Below are 17,632 nucleotides of genomic sequence, written 5' to 3' on the forward strand. Positions count from 1 at the left end.
TGGTTATGGGGTTTAAGTCACATGAAGTGCATGATTAAACTGATCAGTCAGTCTATTACTCAGCCAAATACTGCTAATCAATTTTAAATTTCTGGCCAAGTCCTATGCTGTTTAATTTAAACTCAAAACAGGCTAAAGACTAAAAGTATAATATATACTAATACCAAAGTATATGTTATTGGAAATAAAAACAATAACAATTCTGAACATTTTCTTCTTCACTATCAGATCTATAAATTGCATCCATTTGACCACAATTTGTTTCAGCATATCAAGATAACACAGTCCTTCAAATATCCATGCAAAAAAGAAAAAAATATAATGATGACTACATCTAATCGGCTTTTTATTTATTAGAAATGAAGATTATCCACCCAACTAATGCATTATTTGTGAGGAAGTGTTTGCAACTAGAAGCCTAATACCTTATCATTTAGGAATCAAATGCAAAAGTTGTCTAAATAAACCAGTTGAATCTTTTTTTTTTTTAAGCAAAATATCTGCGATACCAGAATAAGGTAAAGCAGTTGTTGGTCTATATTTGATACTTTAATGTGTAGCTAACTTTCAATCTGCATTTTAATGTACATTCAGTTACCAAATCAAAAATATATCATTTTCAAATCTGTCAATAAAGCATGATCTTCTTATGTAATTTAAATAGCAGGGAAAATTCAAGCTTGGACCCATCTATAAAGAATACACAGCTTTAATTTATCAAAGGAACAAAGGTGTTCAGACATATCTTTAAGGAGAGTTGAAATCTGAAACCTGTGCATTAAGAAATAGGTCCCGCTGCCCTGGCTGGTGTTACTCAATGGCTAGAGCATCAGCCCATGCACTGAAGGGTGGAGAGTTTAATCCCTGATTAAGGGCATGTACCTGCATTGCAGGTTCGATACCCAGCCCTGGTTGGGGCCTGTGTGGGAGGCAACCAATCCATCTCTCTCTCTCTCTTTCTCTCTGTCTTTTTTTTAAAAAAATATATTTTATTGATTTTTTACAGAGAGGAAGAGAGAGGGATAGAGAGTTAGAAACATCTATGAGAGAGAAACATCGATCAGCTGCTTCTTGCACACCCCCTACTGGGGATGTGCCCGCAACCAAGGTACATGCCCTTGACCGGAATCGAACCTGGGACCCTTGAGTCCGCAGGCCGACGCTCTATCCACTGAGCCAAACCGGTTTCGGCTCTCTCTCTGTCTTATACTCCCTCCCTCTCTTTCACACTCTCTAAAAATCAATGCAAAATATACTAGTATACTCAGGTGAGGATTAACAAAACAAAAAGAAATAGGTCCACCTATTATACTTGAAAAGACTAAATTGAGTTGATTGTTCAGAAATATGCAATTTGAACTGTTATCTAAATTCATAAATTAAAAGATATATATTCTCAGCACACCTTCATTTCAGAACTCTTGGCAAAAATGTTTATGAATGAAAATTTATATGTATCTGGTATACAAAGTTCAATTACAAATACTTTTTAAAAGCTACCTTTGGATGAAGAGGACTTAAGGATGCATAAAAACTATGATGAACTAAGACTTCTTAGAACTTTAAAAATTATTAAGAGAAGAGCTTTGTCCTGGAAATTTTTCTACTTTTGATAGTAAAATCTTAAAATATTTATTTCCAAATTACTAAATACAAACAGCCCTGAGCAAAAGTAAAAAAACACACAAAACAAAACAAAAAAACTCACACACACACAAATCTACCAGCTTTCAAGAAAGCTCAGGTTATTGGACCAATAGAATTAGCATTTCTTCTCTCCAACAATAAACAGCTCGGGGGAAGAAGACATCAAATATATATGACATGTAACTGGTTGGTTCTCCTGGCATGAGATTGATTGATGTCTATTAAAAAGGTTTTTTCATTTGAACCAGGAGAAGTAACAGGTGACAGGTGGAAAAGGCAAAACAAAACAAATGCACAATAAAGAAAGGAGCTGGAAACTATCATTATTGGCAGAGATTAGGTGCCCAGCAGCTGCCAATGGAGAATGATGAGCTACAGATACTTTCACAGGTTTCACGTCAACACTGAAGTAAAAGAAGTTAGAAACAGTTATAAGAAATCATGGTGGAAGCAAGGGAGAATGGGTGTAAAGCAAAAAGTCTTCGATAGTCTCTAGTAGTTAATCAGGTTGAGATGAGAAGTTGTAACAACAGGTCTAGTATACTAGTGATTACAGGGGATAGGCAGAGCAAGAATTAATTGGGTGTGAGAAAATATGTCCTTTTATTTTCATTCCCACTATAAAACCACTTTCATTCCCTAAATAACTCATATCTGAGACATCTGAGCTATGCAACAGTCTCCTAACTGGTCCCACCTCCAATTTCTCACCCCTCTCCCAGTATCCCTAATCCACTACCTTGGAAAAATGTGGAGACTCTACAATGACTAGATCAAGTTTATCCCTATGTTAACAGTCAAGGCTAACCACAATTTAGTCACTGGCTAAAATCAAGATGGAATGCACTACAAAGGGGGAGAGAATTGGATTTGGATTTAGAGGACCTAAAAATAACATCCAAGTTGGATCCCTTGAATATGTCATGTGACCTTTCTGAGCCTCAGGTTCCTTATTTGTGAAACAGAAATATTAATGATACTTAGTATTATGTTAGGAAGATGATGGTGATGACTTGACTAATAATAGCAAGCTAGCATCAGTAGATGTTTTAGTTACTGCCAGATACTACACTAAGCAGTTTAAAGTATTATGGTTACTGTAAACTACTACAGAAATGCTAATTATTCTTTTCTAAGTTTTCACAAACCATCTGTTAGTAAATCAGTTCTAGAACCATAATTGCGGTGACATATCTGTAAAAGAGCACAAAAATTTTTACTTAGTATCTTATCTCCTATCTCTAGCTTCCATCCCCCTGGCAAGGAAAGCCAAATCTAACTATTTAGCTTGAAGATCATTAACCCTTGTAAAAAAGATTGGAGAGAAACAGGATATATAGTGGTCCCTCTATTCAGGGGCTGAAAATTCTTTAAACAGAAGTATCTTTCTTTATCCTAGTCATGTTTTCACTTCAAACATTGCTAAGGCAAGTCACTAGACATGAACCATGGCTCTGAAGCTCTAGTAAGGCAATGTGGGGTAATTAAAAAAGAAAACAAAACTCCGTAAAACTAGTTCTGAAATAGTTTTGTTTCTGCCTTGAGCAGGCTATGCTACCTCTGCAGTTACATCTGGGACCTCAGGACAGAAAGGGCCAGGTATATTTTTCTACATAGCCGTATGTCCAGTGCTGGAATTAATTCTTAATACTTATAGGCATACAAAATAGAATGAGTTAATGAAGTGGGCAAAGGGGGACAAAAAGGGAGGAAATATATGTGTGTGTGTGTGTGTGTGTGTGTGTGTGTATACCAAAAAATGTTAACGCACACTTTGAATAATTATAAAGGGAGTGTTTATTAAAATGTATTTCATTTTTAAAATTGAGCTATCAGCTGCTAAAGTGTATATTTTTTTGGAGACACCCTGCGTAGATATATAATTAACTCCACACTGTCAAATATATATTTATTTAGAGTACATTTTGTCAGATAGTTATCTTGTACTTATTTTGCATAATGCCCAGGGCAATGTTATACAAATGATGTGGTTATAGCTGTAATATTTGATGCTGACAGTGATGACTTATACACAGACAGATAAAACTTCTTCTGGAATCAATTTATTAAAAACCCTGTCAACACATTACTATATATCCATCAAGACTGTTAAAATTATCTTCATCCCATGCAACTTTTGGAATTTATAAAAAGGTCTATAATTGCCCAGCTGGTGTGGCTCAGTGGTTGAGCATCGACTTATGAACCAGGAGGTCATGGTTCAATTCCTGGTGAGGGCATATGCTGGGGTTGCAGGCTCGATCCCCAGTGTGGAGTGTGCAGGAGGCAGCTGATCAATGATTCTCTCTCATCATTGATATTCTATCTCTCTCCCCCCCTCTCCTTTCCTCTCTGAAATCAATAAAAAAAATATATATATATTTTTTTTTAAAAAGTCTGTAATCAACATTTTTAAAAAGAAAAATGTCACCTGGGGTGGGGTGGAGATTGGGCAAAGGGGGACAAAAAGGGAGGAAATGGGAAACAGCTGTAATACTATCAACAATTAAAAAGAAAACTGTCATTTAGCAAATATTTAATATTTATGCCTGATTGCTTTTTATAAAGTATTTTTAGTATTTAAATTATATATATAAAAATCATTACCATTTTCTGTGAGTCACAAAAACATCTTGTCACCATTTAAAGCCAACATAGTCTCCAGGGGAAGAGAAAGACTCAAAGCAATCAGGGTCTGTGCCCTGAGGTTCTCTAACATACTCTATCATTTCAGATAAAGAGGAGAAAGCAAAGGAAAAGATGGAATTGAAATACTAGATTAGCTATATAATTTATGTGGATATGACAAGGCAACTGAGTCTCATTCCTAAGAAATCCTGAGGTAGCACATTGTTTGATAAATGTCCAGACTTCATTCCTATTTATGTAAATTTTGGTGAAACATTTTTTATTGATATTTTAGAGCTCCTACGTAAAGAAACACTTTACATTCTGTACCTCATTATTTATTATATTATACTAGAGGCCCAGTGCATGAAATTTGTGCACTCGGGGGAGGAGGGGTCCCCCAGCCTGGCCTGTGCCCTGTCACAGTGCGGGAACCTCACAATCAATCGCCCCAAAGAGGTAGGCTGGAGCCGGGGGTCCCACTTCCGTGCCACGCGGAGCCGGGAGGAGGTGGAACCCCCAGGCAGGCCTCAGAGCCAGGACCCCTTAGGCAGGCCTCACTGTGCAGAGCCGGGAGATCCCCAGGTAGGCCTCACTGTGCAGAGCCGGGGGACCCCCAGGCAGACCTTGCCACACAGAGCCAGGACCCCCAGGCAGGCCTCACTGTGCAGAGCCGGGAGATCCCCAGGTAGGCCTCACTGTGCAGAGCCGGGGGACCCCCAGGCAGGCCTTGCCACACAGAGCCAGGACCCCCAGGCAGGCCTCACTGTGCAGAGCCGGGGGACCCCCCAGGCAGGCCCTGCCTCACCGAGGCGGGACTCCCAGGCAGGCTCCGTGCCACGCATGCAGCTTCAAGCCCAGCCCCGCCCACCTGTGCAAGCCCACTGTGCGGGCAGCTATCTTGTGACGGTGTGACGACCACTTAGGCTTTTATTACTAAGAATTACCGATGAGGAAATTGAGAGTCAGATGACGTTAACTTGACCCTAACTACATAACTAATATGTACTGGAGCTCAGCTTTAATGACCGTAACACTTAACTGTCTTCAAAGATAAAATTAGACCAATATGCACAATTAAATAAAACACTGAATTACAGTAATTATTATATATATAGTATCTGTTATGGTCATTGGAGAACTAAGTTAAGGGTAGGATGAATTTAGAACAAAACTCTCCATCTAAAAACAGAGAAAAACACTCTAAGATTTCATATTTGGAGAGTTGTAAAGATACCTAGTAAAGAAGAAAATACTAATATGTACTGAATTATTAATAAAATGTAGGATTTCCACATTTGAATTATTAATCTTTAAGGGGATACCTCTAGGAAAGCATGATAATACTAAATGTTTTAAGTAAAGGTTTACAATGTTTCTCTTGAGTAATTTTACTAATTGATTTTAAGACATCTGTAAGTATAGTTATCTTCATCTATTTTTACTGTTTCATAAGGAGAGCTGAATCAATATTTTCCTGGACAGATGCAGCAAACCGCTTCAAAACATCAGTTTCCAAAACCTCCTCAGCAACCTGCTGCAGTACTAGAGAATCCTTGCCATCACATACCAGTCTGAACAAGAGCCTGTTCTCTGTCCTAAATTTCACAAGGCAGGTGCCATCCTTCCTTATCAGAATAAACAAAATTACAGAAGTATGTCCTTATATTTCTAACATGCACAACGAACAGTAATAAATACTTTCTCAAAAGTTACACTTTAGCCCTCGTTGGTTTGGCTCAGTGGATAGAGGGTTGGATGGCAGACCAGAAGTCCCAAGTTCGATTCCAACTGTTGCTTTGTTTCTGGACTTCCCAAACCATGACTTCAATATAGTATACTATTAGTATTTGATTCAGATACCCAGTAACCTTATTTTGACTCACAGGCTTAAAAAAATATATTATTTCATAGCAGTTACCCTTAATTTATTAAAAGTCAGTGTAATATAGGTGTATTAGAGTTTTCCTACAAGAATAAAAGGCAAAATAATTGGGCTATTATATTAGGGCTGATATTTTAAAAAAAGTTTCAATCTTTTAGAAGTCTCAAGTTAAATATATTCAAATATTATGTTCAGTATATACCATGTTAAAATCTTAACGAGAGGTTAGCTATTTTAAAATATTTTATAACCTTAAACTTTACCAATATATTCATATTTTACTTAAACCTTTTGTTAAAATGCAGGTATCTAAAATTATAGCATTACCATTATTGATACTATTCTACTGAAAGACTCAGTTTGATCTGATAAAGCATAAAGGTACGTTTAAGAAACTTTTCCCTGTCAGGCTCAGAATAATTTTTAATATAATGAACCACAACTGTCAAAGTAACAAGTAAATAAAATGGCAAATATATATGGCAAATTTTTGCACACCACTAAAATTTCATGATATATTTCCCACAGAAATACTATCTTTAATTTTTACTTTTGTTACTATTCTGTGTCTATCAGTTTGATCTCATTTGAAAGTCTACTCATATACACACTCAAATATTTTTTCAAAAATAATTTAAAGAATTTACAACTCTTGTTATAACATAGGCCAAAAAAACATCCTATATAATAAATAAGTAATATGCAAATTGACCATCACTCCAACACACAAGATTGCTGCTCCCATGTGGTCCAAGATGGCCACCATGAGATGGCCAGCAGGGGAGGGCAGTTAGGGGCAATCAGGCCAGCAGGGGAGGGCAGTTGGGGGCGACCAGGCCTGCAGGGGAGGACAGTTGGGGGTGAAGAGGTCTGCAGGGGAGGGCAGTTGGGGGTGACCAGGCCTGCAGGGGAGGACAGTTAGGGGTGACCGGACCAGCAGGGGAGGGCAGTTGGGGGCAACCAGGCCTGCAGGGAGGACAGTTAGGGGCAACCAGGCCAGCAGGGGAGGACAGTAGGGGCAATCGGGCCGGCAGGGGAGCAGTTAGGTGTCGATCAGGCTGGCAGGGAGTGGTTAGGGGGTGATCAGGCAGAAGCGGTTAGGGGCAATCAGGCAGGCAAGCAGGAGAGCGGTTGGGAGCCAGCAGTCCCGGATTGTGAGATGGCCAGCACGGGAGGGCAGTTAGGGGCGATCAGGGCCTAAATGGGCAGTCGGACATCCCTCGAGGGGTCCCAAATTGGAGAGGGTGCAGGCTGGGTTGAGGGACCAACCCCCCCACGCATGAATTTCGTGCACCGGGCCTGTAGTAAGTACATAAAATCACAAAAACACACACACACATAGTAGGTCAGAACAGATGAAGAGAAACAGGTAACAGGGTAAAATTGAAACAGAAGCAAAGGAAACCCTAAGTATAGAATCAAACATCCTTCCCCAGGGACTTAGGTTCTCAAGACAATGGCTAAGAGAAGAACTGTGTAAAAATAAATTATCCTTGAAAAAAAAAAATCCTTAAGTTAAGTATGGTATACATGGTTTTAAAGATGACTGCTTAGAAATGTATATGAAAGTATAATCTATGCATTTTTATGTGCCATATGTAATTTCAAAGAAAATAGCATATAGAAATTAAACTACTCAAATGTATTGCTACTGAAAAATTTTCCAACTTTGTTGGCACTTCCATTGGTTGTATCCTCTAGAAACATTTTATCAGTTCCTCCATCTCCTCCTTAATGTCTATCTGTTAATTAATTACCCAACTTTTTCCTAAAGGAGAGCTAGAAAGTCAACATTACCCAACTTGCTTAGTGGCCTGAATATTTCTCATTCAATGGTCAGCCACGTCACCTTTCACACTTTACCGCTTCTCTCATTGAACGGACTAGATAGAAGTACTCACAGAATGTCAGAGCTGAAAGGAGATCATCTACTCCATCTGCAAAGTGAACTTAGAAAACATTCCCTTTCAGGAAAAAATTGGGCTGTAAAAAGTGACTCATGGCTATTATGCTCTGTAACTTGGAGGCCCAGAATTTTCTTACAATTTTGGTTCCTGGAGATATCAAATTGGGGAAGGAGGTGCCTCTGGAGGAAGGAATGGTGACAGATTCCAGAAGGTTCACTTACTTAAAACAAACATCATTTGATGTGTTCCCAGGTTTTGACTCACAGCACAAATCTGTTACCGGTCAAGATTTATGTGTAGTAATTGGCAATCTGCCTCTATTTTAAGAGTAGGTTTTTATATGGCTTCTTATTTTGAAGAGCAAAAGTGAAATCACTTGTGTCATTTGAAAGAAATCACTTAAGTAATATAGAAATATTAATAATAAAAAAATAGAAACTTATTCGCTTTCGGTAGTGCAAACCAACCATCCTTTTCCAGCCTTTTTCCCAATCTTAAAACACCCCATGCCTTTTAGCCTATTGCAAAGTATTTAGTCTCCATAGAGCTTACAACTTTCAAGTTCTATCCTTGGCTATATGCATTTCTAATTTCTATTTCTGGCCATATTCATTCATTTCTATCTCTAGACGCTACACAATAGATTACATGCACTCTACAAATCTGAACTACACAGCTCATCCTGAGTCTTTTTATATTCATACGTAAATGATGTTTCAGGCTTTACTCAAATATACTAATTATTTATTAGGTGGATCTATGTGGATGATTACTATTTCCAAAGCTTGAAATAATCTTCCCCAGCTATTCTGCCATAATTCTATTCACACATTTTCAAAATGTCAGTTACTTTTGACCTTTCCCTCTTCCTCTCCCATTCACTTTAATTCATTCTTTACAACATTAATTTCATCCATTCTTTCTGCTACTAAAAACACCATGCTAATTCAGAACCTTTACACTTAATGTAGAAACAATAGAATATTACAATTTTTACAACTATTCCTCCTGACTATTCTATTGCCACTAAGCCATATATCATATCACCACGTTACTATTTCTATAATGATTTTGATAATGGTCCTTGACTTGTAAGATCAAGTCCAAAGTCTTCAACCTTATCATTTAACTTCACATTTTTAAGCCTTGCCTCCTCTCACACTTCTATATTAATTCCTGGTTTAGCCAATCTGGTCTATTTCATTAATAGCTAACAATATATTCTATGTATTTCCCATGTCATTTCCCACTCATATTGTGCTCCTGATTTTTAGTTTCTTAATCCTCACCCAAGGATATGTTTTACTGACGTTAGAGAGAGGAGAAAGGAGAGAAAAAGGGAAACATCGATCCGCTGCCTCCCTGACTGGGAATGTGCTCCTGATTTTTTTTAACATTTTTTTTTTTTAGAGAGAGAGGGAGGGAAGAGAGAGAGAGGAAGAAACATTGATGAGAGAGAACACTGATTGGCTGCCTCTTGCACACCCATCATCAGGGATTGAGCCTTCAACCCAGGTGTGTGTCCTGACCAGGAATAGAGCCAGCGACCTTTTGATGCATGGGTTGACGCTCAACCACTGAGCCACACTGGCTGGTCTGTGCTCCTGATTTTTTATGGTTCATATTAAACTTTACCTCTGCTCCTGTTGCCCTAACTAGATATAAGAACTCTCACAGAAATGTTAGAGCTGAAGGAAGATCACCTACTCCATCTGCAAAATGAACTTTAAAGAATCATTTCCTCCATCTATAAAATGAAAATGTTTGGGGAAACTGAGGCCAAAGGACAATAAAAATACTTTTCTCTCTGAACACTAGTTTTTTTCCAACATATTTTTCTTGATTGTTTCTATGTACCAGTAGCTGTGCTGCCCACATGGGATCAGAGTTTACTGATCAACGGTATATAAATCATCACACAAATAGCTAAGCTTTATGAGTGCCTCAGAAAGAGGGAAGTACAGGTTGCCACTGAAGTACCTGTGGTTGAGAGATGGGTGAGGCAAGAAGTTAGCCTAGAGGGGGAAGATGGGAAGGTGTTATCCAGTTGAGGAGGAGGAGGAAAGCTTCCCTGAGGGGAAGTCTAGGAATTAACTCTGCAAAAGGCGGGAGATTTCCACAAGTAGAAGAAAAGCTCAGAGACAGACTCTGAAAGGCATGAAAGAAGGTCTGGGTGTTGGCATCTGAGGGATGAGGAGTGTTGCAAGAGGTAAAGTTGCAAAGGCAGGAAGGCCAAGAGCACTCTCTGCATGCTTGGGAAGGTCACACTGCGGATTCCTGGGCTTTATCCTAAGAATAACATGCCTTGTTCAAGGATACTTCAAGTCTGGACCATGGCTCGCCCTGGGAGGAATGAGGAAAGCAGTTATGAAATCAGAAAGAATTCTAGTGTTATTCCACTTGAGACATTTTCTGTATCCCTATCACTCTTCCTTGTGTGATCTCATCCAAAGTAAAAAAAACAAAACAAAACAACAAAAAAACCCATATAAATTATATAGTAACTTTTAGTTAGCCCACTTAGTTTGAATAAAGATTGTGTACATATGTATATATCTGTGCACTTGTAAATATTTAGAGTATTGGCCTGTTTTACATTTATTTTTAAAGCAAAACCTTCCATACAATAACAATTGAAAAGCTCTATTTCACTGTTTGGCCATACATTAGCACTAGACTTTAAGTTAAATGTTCATTCTTTTGCCCCTTCCTATTAGACCTTAATAAGAAAAAGTATTTAAGAGAACACCAACAAAACCTTTTGTGGGTGTGTGTGTGTTAATCCTCACCTGAGGATATTTTTACGTTGATTTTTAGGGAGAGTGGAAGAGAGAAGGAAAGACAGAGAGAAACATCAATGTGAGAGAAATACATAGATTGGTTGCCTCCTGCATGAGCCCCGACCAGGGCCTGGGCCAGGGAGGAGCCTGCAACCCGGGTATGTGCCCTTGACTGGAATTGAACCCAGGACCCTTTGGTATGCAGGCTGATGCTCTAGCCACTAAACCAACTGGCTAGGACCAACAAAACCTTTTTAGGGATTGTTTTCATCTTAGTTGCTTTTTAGCCTCATCTTGTCTACACTAGGTAATGAAATTAAAGATGCAATCACAAATTTATTTTCTATAATATTACATTTATATTAAGGATAAAATTTAAAGGTGACAAAGTTATTATTAATAAAAGAACAACTGGAATTTTAGAGCAATTTCTTTGTTCAAGTATTGTGTTAGACACTTTAAAATATATCTCATTTAATCCAAAATATATACACTTTAGACCTGCACTATCCAATATGGTGGCCAGCAGCCACATGTAGTTATTGTTAAAGCACTTACAACCTGGCTAGTCTGAATTGGGATGTTCCACAAATGTAAGTAACACACTGGATATTGAAAAATTAGTATGGTTTAGCCTGTGTGGCTCAGTGGTTGAGCATTGGCCCATGAACCAGGAGGTCACAGTTCGATTCCAGTCAGGTCAGGGCACATGCTGGGGTTGTGGGCTCAAATTTCAGTAGGAGGCATGGAGGAGGCAGCCTATCAATATTTATCTCTCTCTTCTTCTCTCTAAAATAAAAAATATATATATATTTTAAAAAACAAAAATTAGTATGAAAAAGAAAGTTAAATCAATTTTTGAATATTGATTACATGTTGAATGATAATATATTTTATATATTTTATTTTGTTAATCCCACCCAAGAATTGGATTAATCTCACCCAAGAATATTTTTTCCATTGGTTTTTAGAGAGAGTGTGGGGGGGGGGGGGGGCGGGGTGAGAGACACATTGATTGGTTCCCTCTCATATGTGCCCAGACTGGGCCCAGATCGAACATGTAACCCAGGTACTTGCCCTTGACCGGAATCGAACCACGCTCCAACCACTTAAAACACCGGCCAGAACTAAATGATAATATTTTGGATTCAGTGGGTTAAATAAAATGCATTGTTAAATGAGAATGGAGAAGTAAAAAGCTATCAGATTCATATTTTAGAACAGTAGTAGAGGCCATGAAAATGTCTATTGTATTCTAGTTTGAAATTTAATCGAAGAAATAATATACAAAATTTTAATTTAGGTATTACAGTATATAATCAATGAGTTAATGGGGACGGTGGTCTTGGGGAGAAGATCTCCCCTTTGATCCATATGTTGGATTAAAAATCCACCGCTGGTGCCCAGCAGTGTGGCTCAGTGATTGAGCATTGACCCATGAACCAAGAAGTCACCAGTTGGATTCCAGGTGGGGGCACATCCCCAGGTTGGGGGCTTCATCCCCAGTAGGGGGCATGCAGGAGGCAGGTGATGGATGTTTCTCTCTCATCAATGTTTCTCTATCCCATCCTTCTCCCTTCCTCTCTCTTTAAAATCCATAAAAACATTTTTAAAAATCCATCGCTGATAATGATTTCTTGACCACCCCTTGAGTACACATGACTTGGTCCTTGCTCTTTCTCAGTGAGTAAACTCAAACTGACTTGAAATGTGGTTGTATCTACAGCACACCTACAACTATCTTTCTGTAAATGTCTCCTAATTTTGAGCTATAGGCAGAATTATGTGGGGGAAAAGATGATACTACATCAAAATTATAAGCAAGTATTAACTAATTATAAGAACCAGACAAAACAGTAATATGTAATTAAACAGTGATTAGAAAAATTTGCTAAAACTTTGAACTAAGACATTATTACACTTCTAATGCTTGAAATAAGGAAAAATGCAGTCAATTTAAGAAAAAACAAACATTTTAAGCCATTTAAACTACCAGCCATATTTCCAAAGTACATAGTTTATATTAGGAAAACCGTAGCTGCATTAACTTTACATTAGATAATATACTTTTAAAACAGAAAAAAAAAACCAAAACACCAGATAATATACTTGTCACAACTTTGAAGAAACTTCTGTTTTGTTTCCAGGAATGCCTTCTTTTCCCCCTTTTTTTTTTTTTTTTTTTTTGAGGGGGTAAGACAGCTAAATTTTTAAAAAAGTTAAGCCGTATTCTTTAATGTGAATGGCATATTTGATCTCCTACATGCTAATATTCTCTCAACCCCACTGCGCTGTTACGATGTCTTCAAATAATTTGATAATCTGTCTTTAAAGTTTCATCTTAATTGAAGAGCTCATTTTTAAAACGCCTTGGCACCATTCAATCGTTTATGAGATGAGCAAGGTCTCTTTCCTCTCGACTTGACATTTTTACAGTACGTACACTTACGGGTGTAATTTTTGCTGTCAAATATTGCAAAGGTAGATTTTTTGCTTTCGTTCAGTCTGAAAACGTCTCCACTCTACTTGCACAGCTGCCCTCTTCCCACCACGAACCCACTCACCCCTTAAGCCTCTCTGCAAGTTTTAAACTTTGTTTCCTTTGGGGTTGGTTCTGCACAGGCGCTACTAATAATATCCACGAGACAAAGAGCTGCGCTGTTGGGCTCCCGGGATGCAAAATTTGAGGTGTGAAACAAACAAAGCACTCAAATTGGACACTCAAGATGATGATGGTGACGGCGATGCAGGCAAAATGAAAAAAAAAAATGTTATAAAGCGTAAGACCCAGAGACATTTTCCCAGATAGCTCCCTCCGTCCACGGCCACCCCCGCACACGAGGGAGGAAGAGGGAGCTCTGGCCCCGGGACGGCGGCCGCCCGGCTGCAGAGCGAAGCCCCCGGCCGAAGCCCCCAGCCCTCTCACCGCTTCACTCGGATGATCTGGTCCCGCATGGGCTTGATGTCCTGGAAGCTCTGCTGGTTGACGAGGCTGTAGACGAGGATGAAGCCCTGGCCGTTCTTGATGTACAGGTCCCGCATGGACGCGAACTGCTCCGTGCCCGCCGTGTCCAGGATCTCCAGCACCGACGGCGACGAGTCCACCTCGATCTCCTTGCGGTAGAAGTCCTCGATGGTGGGGTCGTATTTCTCGATGAAGGTGCCGGTCACGAACTGCACGGTCAGGGCGGATTTGCCGACCCCGCCCGAGCCCAGCACCACCACTTTGTACTCGCGCATCGTCCCTCCGCGGCCGTCGCCGCCGCCGCCGCCCGCGACATAGACCTACGCCCGCCGCCCTGCGTCCCTGGACCCTGCCCCGGCGGCCAACCCCGCCGCCTTACGCGGCCGCTCCCGTCTCACTGCCGCTGCAGCCCCCCGGGCGCCGGCGGAGGGAGCGGCGGGCATGGGCCGAGCCGAGCGGCAATGCGGCTCCGAGGACGCCTGCAGGCACTGAGCGCGAACAGTGAGTGGGAGCCGCCGGAGACCGCCGGCCCGCAGTGCTGTCCTCCCGCCCCGCCCCTCGCGCCTCCACGCCCAGCTCTCCGCCGGCCGCGGCCGCCGCCGCCACCGCTTTCCCGGGCGCCGGAGCGCGCGCCCGAGCCCACGCTCCAGCCGCAGCGCAGCCGGGGGCGGGGCTCGGCGTCCAGGGGCGGGGCCCAGGCGGCGCAGCCCCGCCCCTGCTCTCCCGTCGCCTAGGCGACCGGCCGCGCGCTCCCGGGAGGCTCTGCGCGGGGCGGAAGCCTCTGCCCGCACTTAGGTAAACAACCACCTTGGCCATCCAACAACATCCTGGCCCGCGCTCCCGGGCCAACCCCTGGGCGGGCGTACTGAGCGTGCGCAGTTCGTCTGCCGGAGCCGGGAACCGAGTCAACTGGAGAATCCCACGCTCAGAATTTGGCGGAGACAAGATGTCAGAGGGACCAGAGCCGTCTCCAGCAATATCTAAGGAGGGAAGTGAAAAGGAGAGACGGACAAGGTTCCAAAGGAGGCCTTGGCATGAGGTTCTTTCCCGACACCACCCAGTCAGTCAGCACGCCTAAGAGCTTTAATTTTAAGTTGTATAAACACGGCGAGCTTTGTTTAAGGGGCCGAACATGAATACAATGAAATTAAGCTATGTTTTAAATGTCAGGACACTGAATGAGAGGTGACAGATCACGGCAATCCGTGCCGAGACGAAGGCCAGAGACTAAGGAAACCGGGCCCACGCCCGGTGACGTCGCTGGGAATCGGGCCACCTTCCCCTTAGCCCCGCCCTTCCTCGGTGCTGGACTGACAGGGAGCTCTTCCCACGCCCTGTCAGCTGTGGGCGCCTGGAAAACCGGGAGCGCGGTGCCCCGAACCGCAGACGATGGCCTAGGGACACCTCATAGTAACAGCCAGCTTGGAGACCTAGTAGGAAGCTGGGATTCACCCCAGCCAACCAGAGCACGTCTCCGGACCCCGTGCTACCGTTCTTGGCCAATAGAGGTCCGCTTCAAACCACGTGTTTCCCATCCCCTCCCTCCCTCGCCCCCCTCCCCTCCCTCCCTCGCCCCCCTCCCCTCCCTACCCGCCCCCCCCCCCCCCCCCCCCCAGCCAATGGGGGTAAAACTCTAATGGCAGGAACAGCTAACCCACCTCCCACTGGCCAGGCTGGGCGTTTGACGAAGCTTGAGCTGAGCCAACCAGAATTCGCGATTTTTCCCCTGCCACCAAGGACAGGTAGTGTGGAGACACCCCCAGGGCTAGTGGGGTTTGGCAGGAGTCAGAGGCTGAGGACCTGGTGGCTGCGCTCTATTCTGGCCCAGGAACAAGATGCTTTTCAGGCGAGAGGGATGAATTCCGCTTTTAACGCTGTTTCCGCGGCATCCTACCTAAATGATGAGCATGAAAATAGCGCTGAGGGATGTGGACCGAATTGTGGGATGAATGGAGAAAACAGGGACTTTTGTCTGTAGGGTGAGACATTTTTCGGTGCTTAAGGGGACATACTGCAGCAGTTGCCCGGGTCCCCCGTGCGTACCTCCTACAATTCAGTTTTAAAACTGACCTTCTGTTTCCCTGTATTGCTAGATCTTAATGACACACTCTCTCTCACCCATAACGTCAAATTTAGAAGTTATGTCCTCCAATATTTCTGGATTGTATTTTGTAATTGTTATTGAATTTACCTTCCGAAAACTATGTCCTCCTCGAACTAGTCTACATTCATCCAGTTATGTCACATTTCTTGGGAATAGTAAGTTTCTATAGTTCTGATGTTTTATCATAGCATACCTCTTCACTCTTCTTCTTCCTCACAAGGTCATCTTGTAGAAGGGATTTTGATCTGAGTTCCCTGAAAAAACCAGGTGTTCTTTTATCATCGTTTCTGTCACTTATCCAACTTCTACATAGATGCACTCCAATTTGGCAGTGCCCTTTTTCGCTCCATTATATTAGAATGGATAGCTTACAGTTACATTATCTTTCTATAGTATAACACACACCAAATTTTTGTTTAAAATAATGGAGGGCAAGTGTCTTGTCAAAATATGTAGTAAAATATAACTCAGTCATTATTTCTTGATTATATCAGATATGAAAAGTTATATCTGAGCTGCCAGAATTAGCAGTGAAGGCAATTTGCAAAAGAATGTTTTAATTGAAACTAAAGAGGATCTGATATCTTATTCTAATCTAGTAATGTGAATAAGTGAATGAAAATTAAGAGAGCTCACATAGATATGAAACGAAGCATCATACCTGAGCTTTCTTTGGCAGGGATATTTCAAGAGAAGTTGTAGAAAAACACAGTGTTCACCTAGGTTTATAGAAGCCTCACATTTTGTGTAAAACATGTATGCTCATTTGTGGTTACTTTAGCTTAGTAACAGCTGCAAAACAACAAACCAACAGGCTGTCTCTTTTAAAATTCAAATTGTGCATTATGATAAGAATTTCTTAGACTTGTTGGGGGTGGGGGTAATAAAGTCAAGAAGCACCAAATTTTCTGTTTAGTACCTGGGTAATACCTTGCATTACAGTGCAGCTGAAAAACCTTTCACTTGGCAAGGACTAAAGGTTCAGTGATTTTTATTTTATTTTAGAAATTTGCATTTGGGATTCTGGGTCCAGAATGTAACCTTAAGCAACTAGTTTCATTTCCTAGGTCCCTAGAAGTTGAGAAGCTCTGGATTATAGTGCATCTGATAGAAGTTGTCTCACACACACACACACACACACACACACACACACACACAGTGAGTTTGCTCCTTTGTCACTCCACTTAGGTAATAGAGAATAAAAGAACTTTTTGACCTTTCTCAGGCTACCTTCCCTGACCTTTCATCAAAGCTGATTTCCTTGATTAGGAGAAGTGTAGAGACTGTAGGTCTCAGGATAGTTGTACCTCTTATGTCTGATATTGACAGGCCTCAACTCTCATTCACAATGCTGCCATAAAAGTGGGTTTTTCATCACTAAGAGGCAAAAGAAAGATAATTAGAAACACATTTTCTCACCTGCCTTGAATGGTGGCCTGTATGTGACATGCTGGTTAAAGGTTTAGCTGCGATAAGAAAGGATATCAGAACATGTAGAGAATTTTGCAGATTTGGGTGGGAGTTGGGTGTTTGTCTCCCTATCCTTAATCATTCCCAGCATGAATGATCTATTCTGAGAGTAACCTGCGAAATAAAAATTTGTGTCTACATATTTATGAGAAAGACAAAATACAAATGAGATGAAATGAAATCGAATTTTCCCCAAGAGCTGTAAATCTGTATGATAGTGGAGACTTAACACTGTACAGTGACACT

The 17,632-nt window shown here is 41.3% G+C and overlaps 1 protein-coding gene across 1 annotated transcript in view; it reads right to left on the reverse strand.

Annotated features, from left to right (window-relative positions):
- The window catches only part of RAP2A (RAP2A, member of RAS oncogene family), a 29,670-nt gene extending 15,233 nt beyond the window's left edge, over nucleotides 1-14,437 (reverse strand). Inside the window, exon 1 of the mRNA XM_079778695.1 lies at nucleotides 13,774-14,437. Coding sequence (XP_079634821.1) covers nucleotides 13,774-14,087 — 314 coding nt within the window. The 5' untranslated portion in view covers nucleotides 14,088-14,437. The remainder of the gene's footprint in view (nucleotides 1-13,773) is intronic.
- Nucleotides 14,438-17,632: the final 3,195 nt, after the last annotated feature.

This window comes from Cnephaeus nilssonii (assembly GCF_951640355.1).
Source record: "Cnephaeus nilssonii genome assembly, chromosome: 8".
Taxonomy (NCBI): domain Eukaryota; kingdom Metazoa; phylum Chordata; class Mammalia; order Chiroptera; family Vespertilionidae; genus Cnephaeus; species Cnephaeus nilssonii.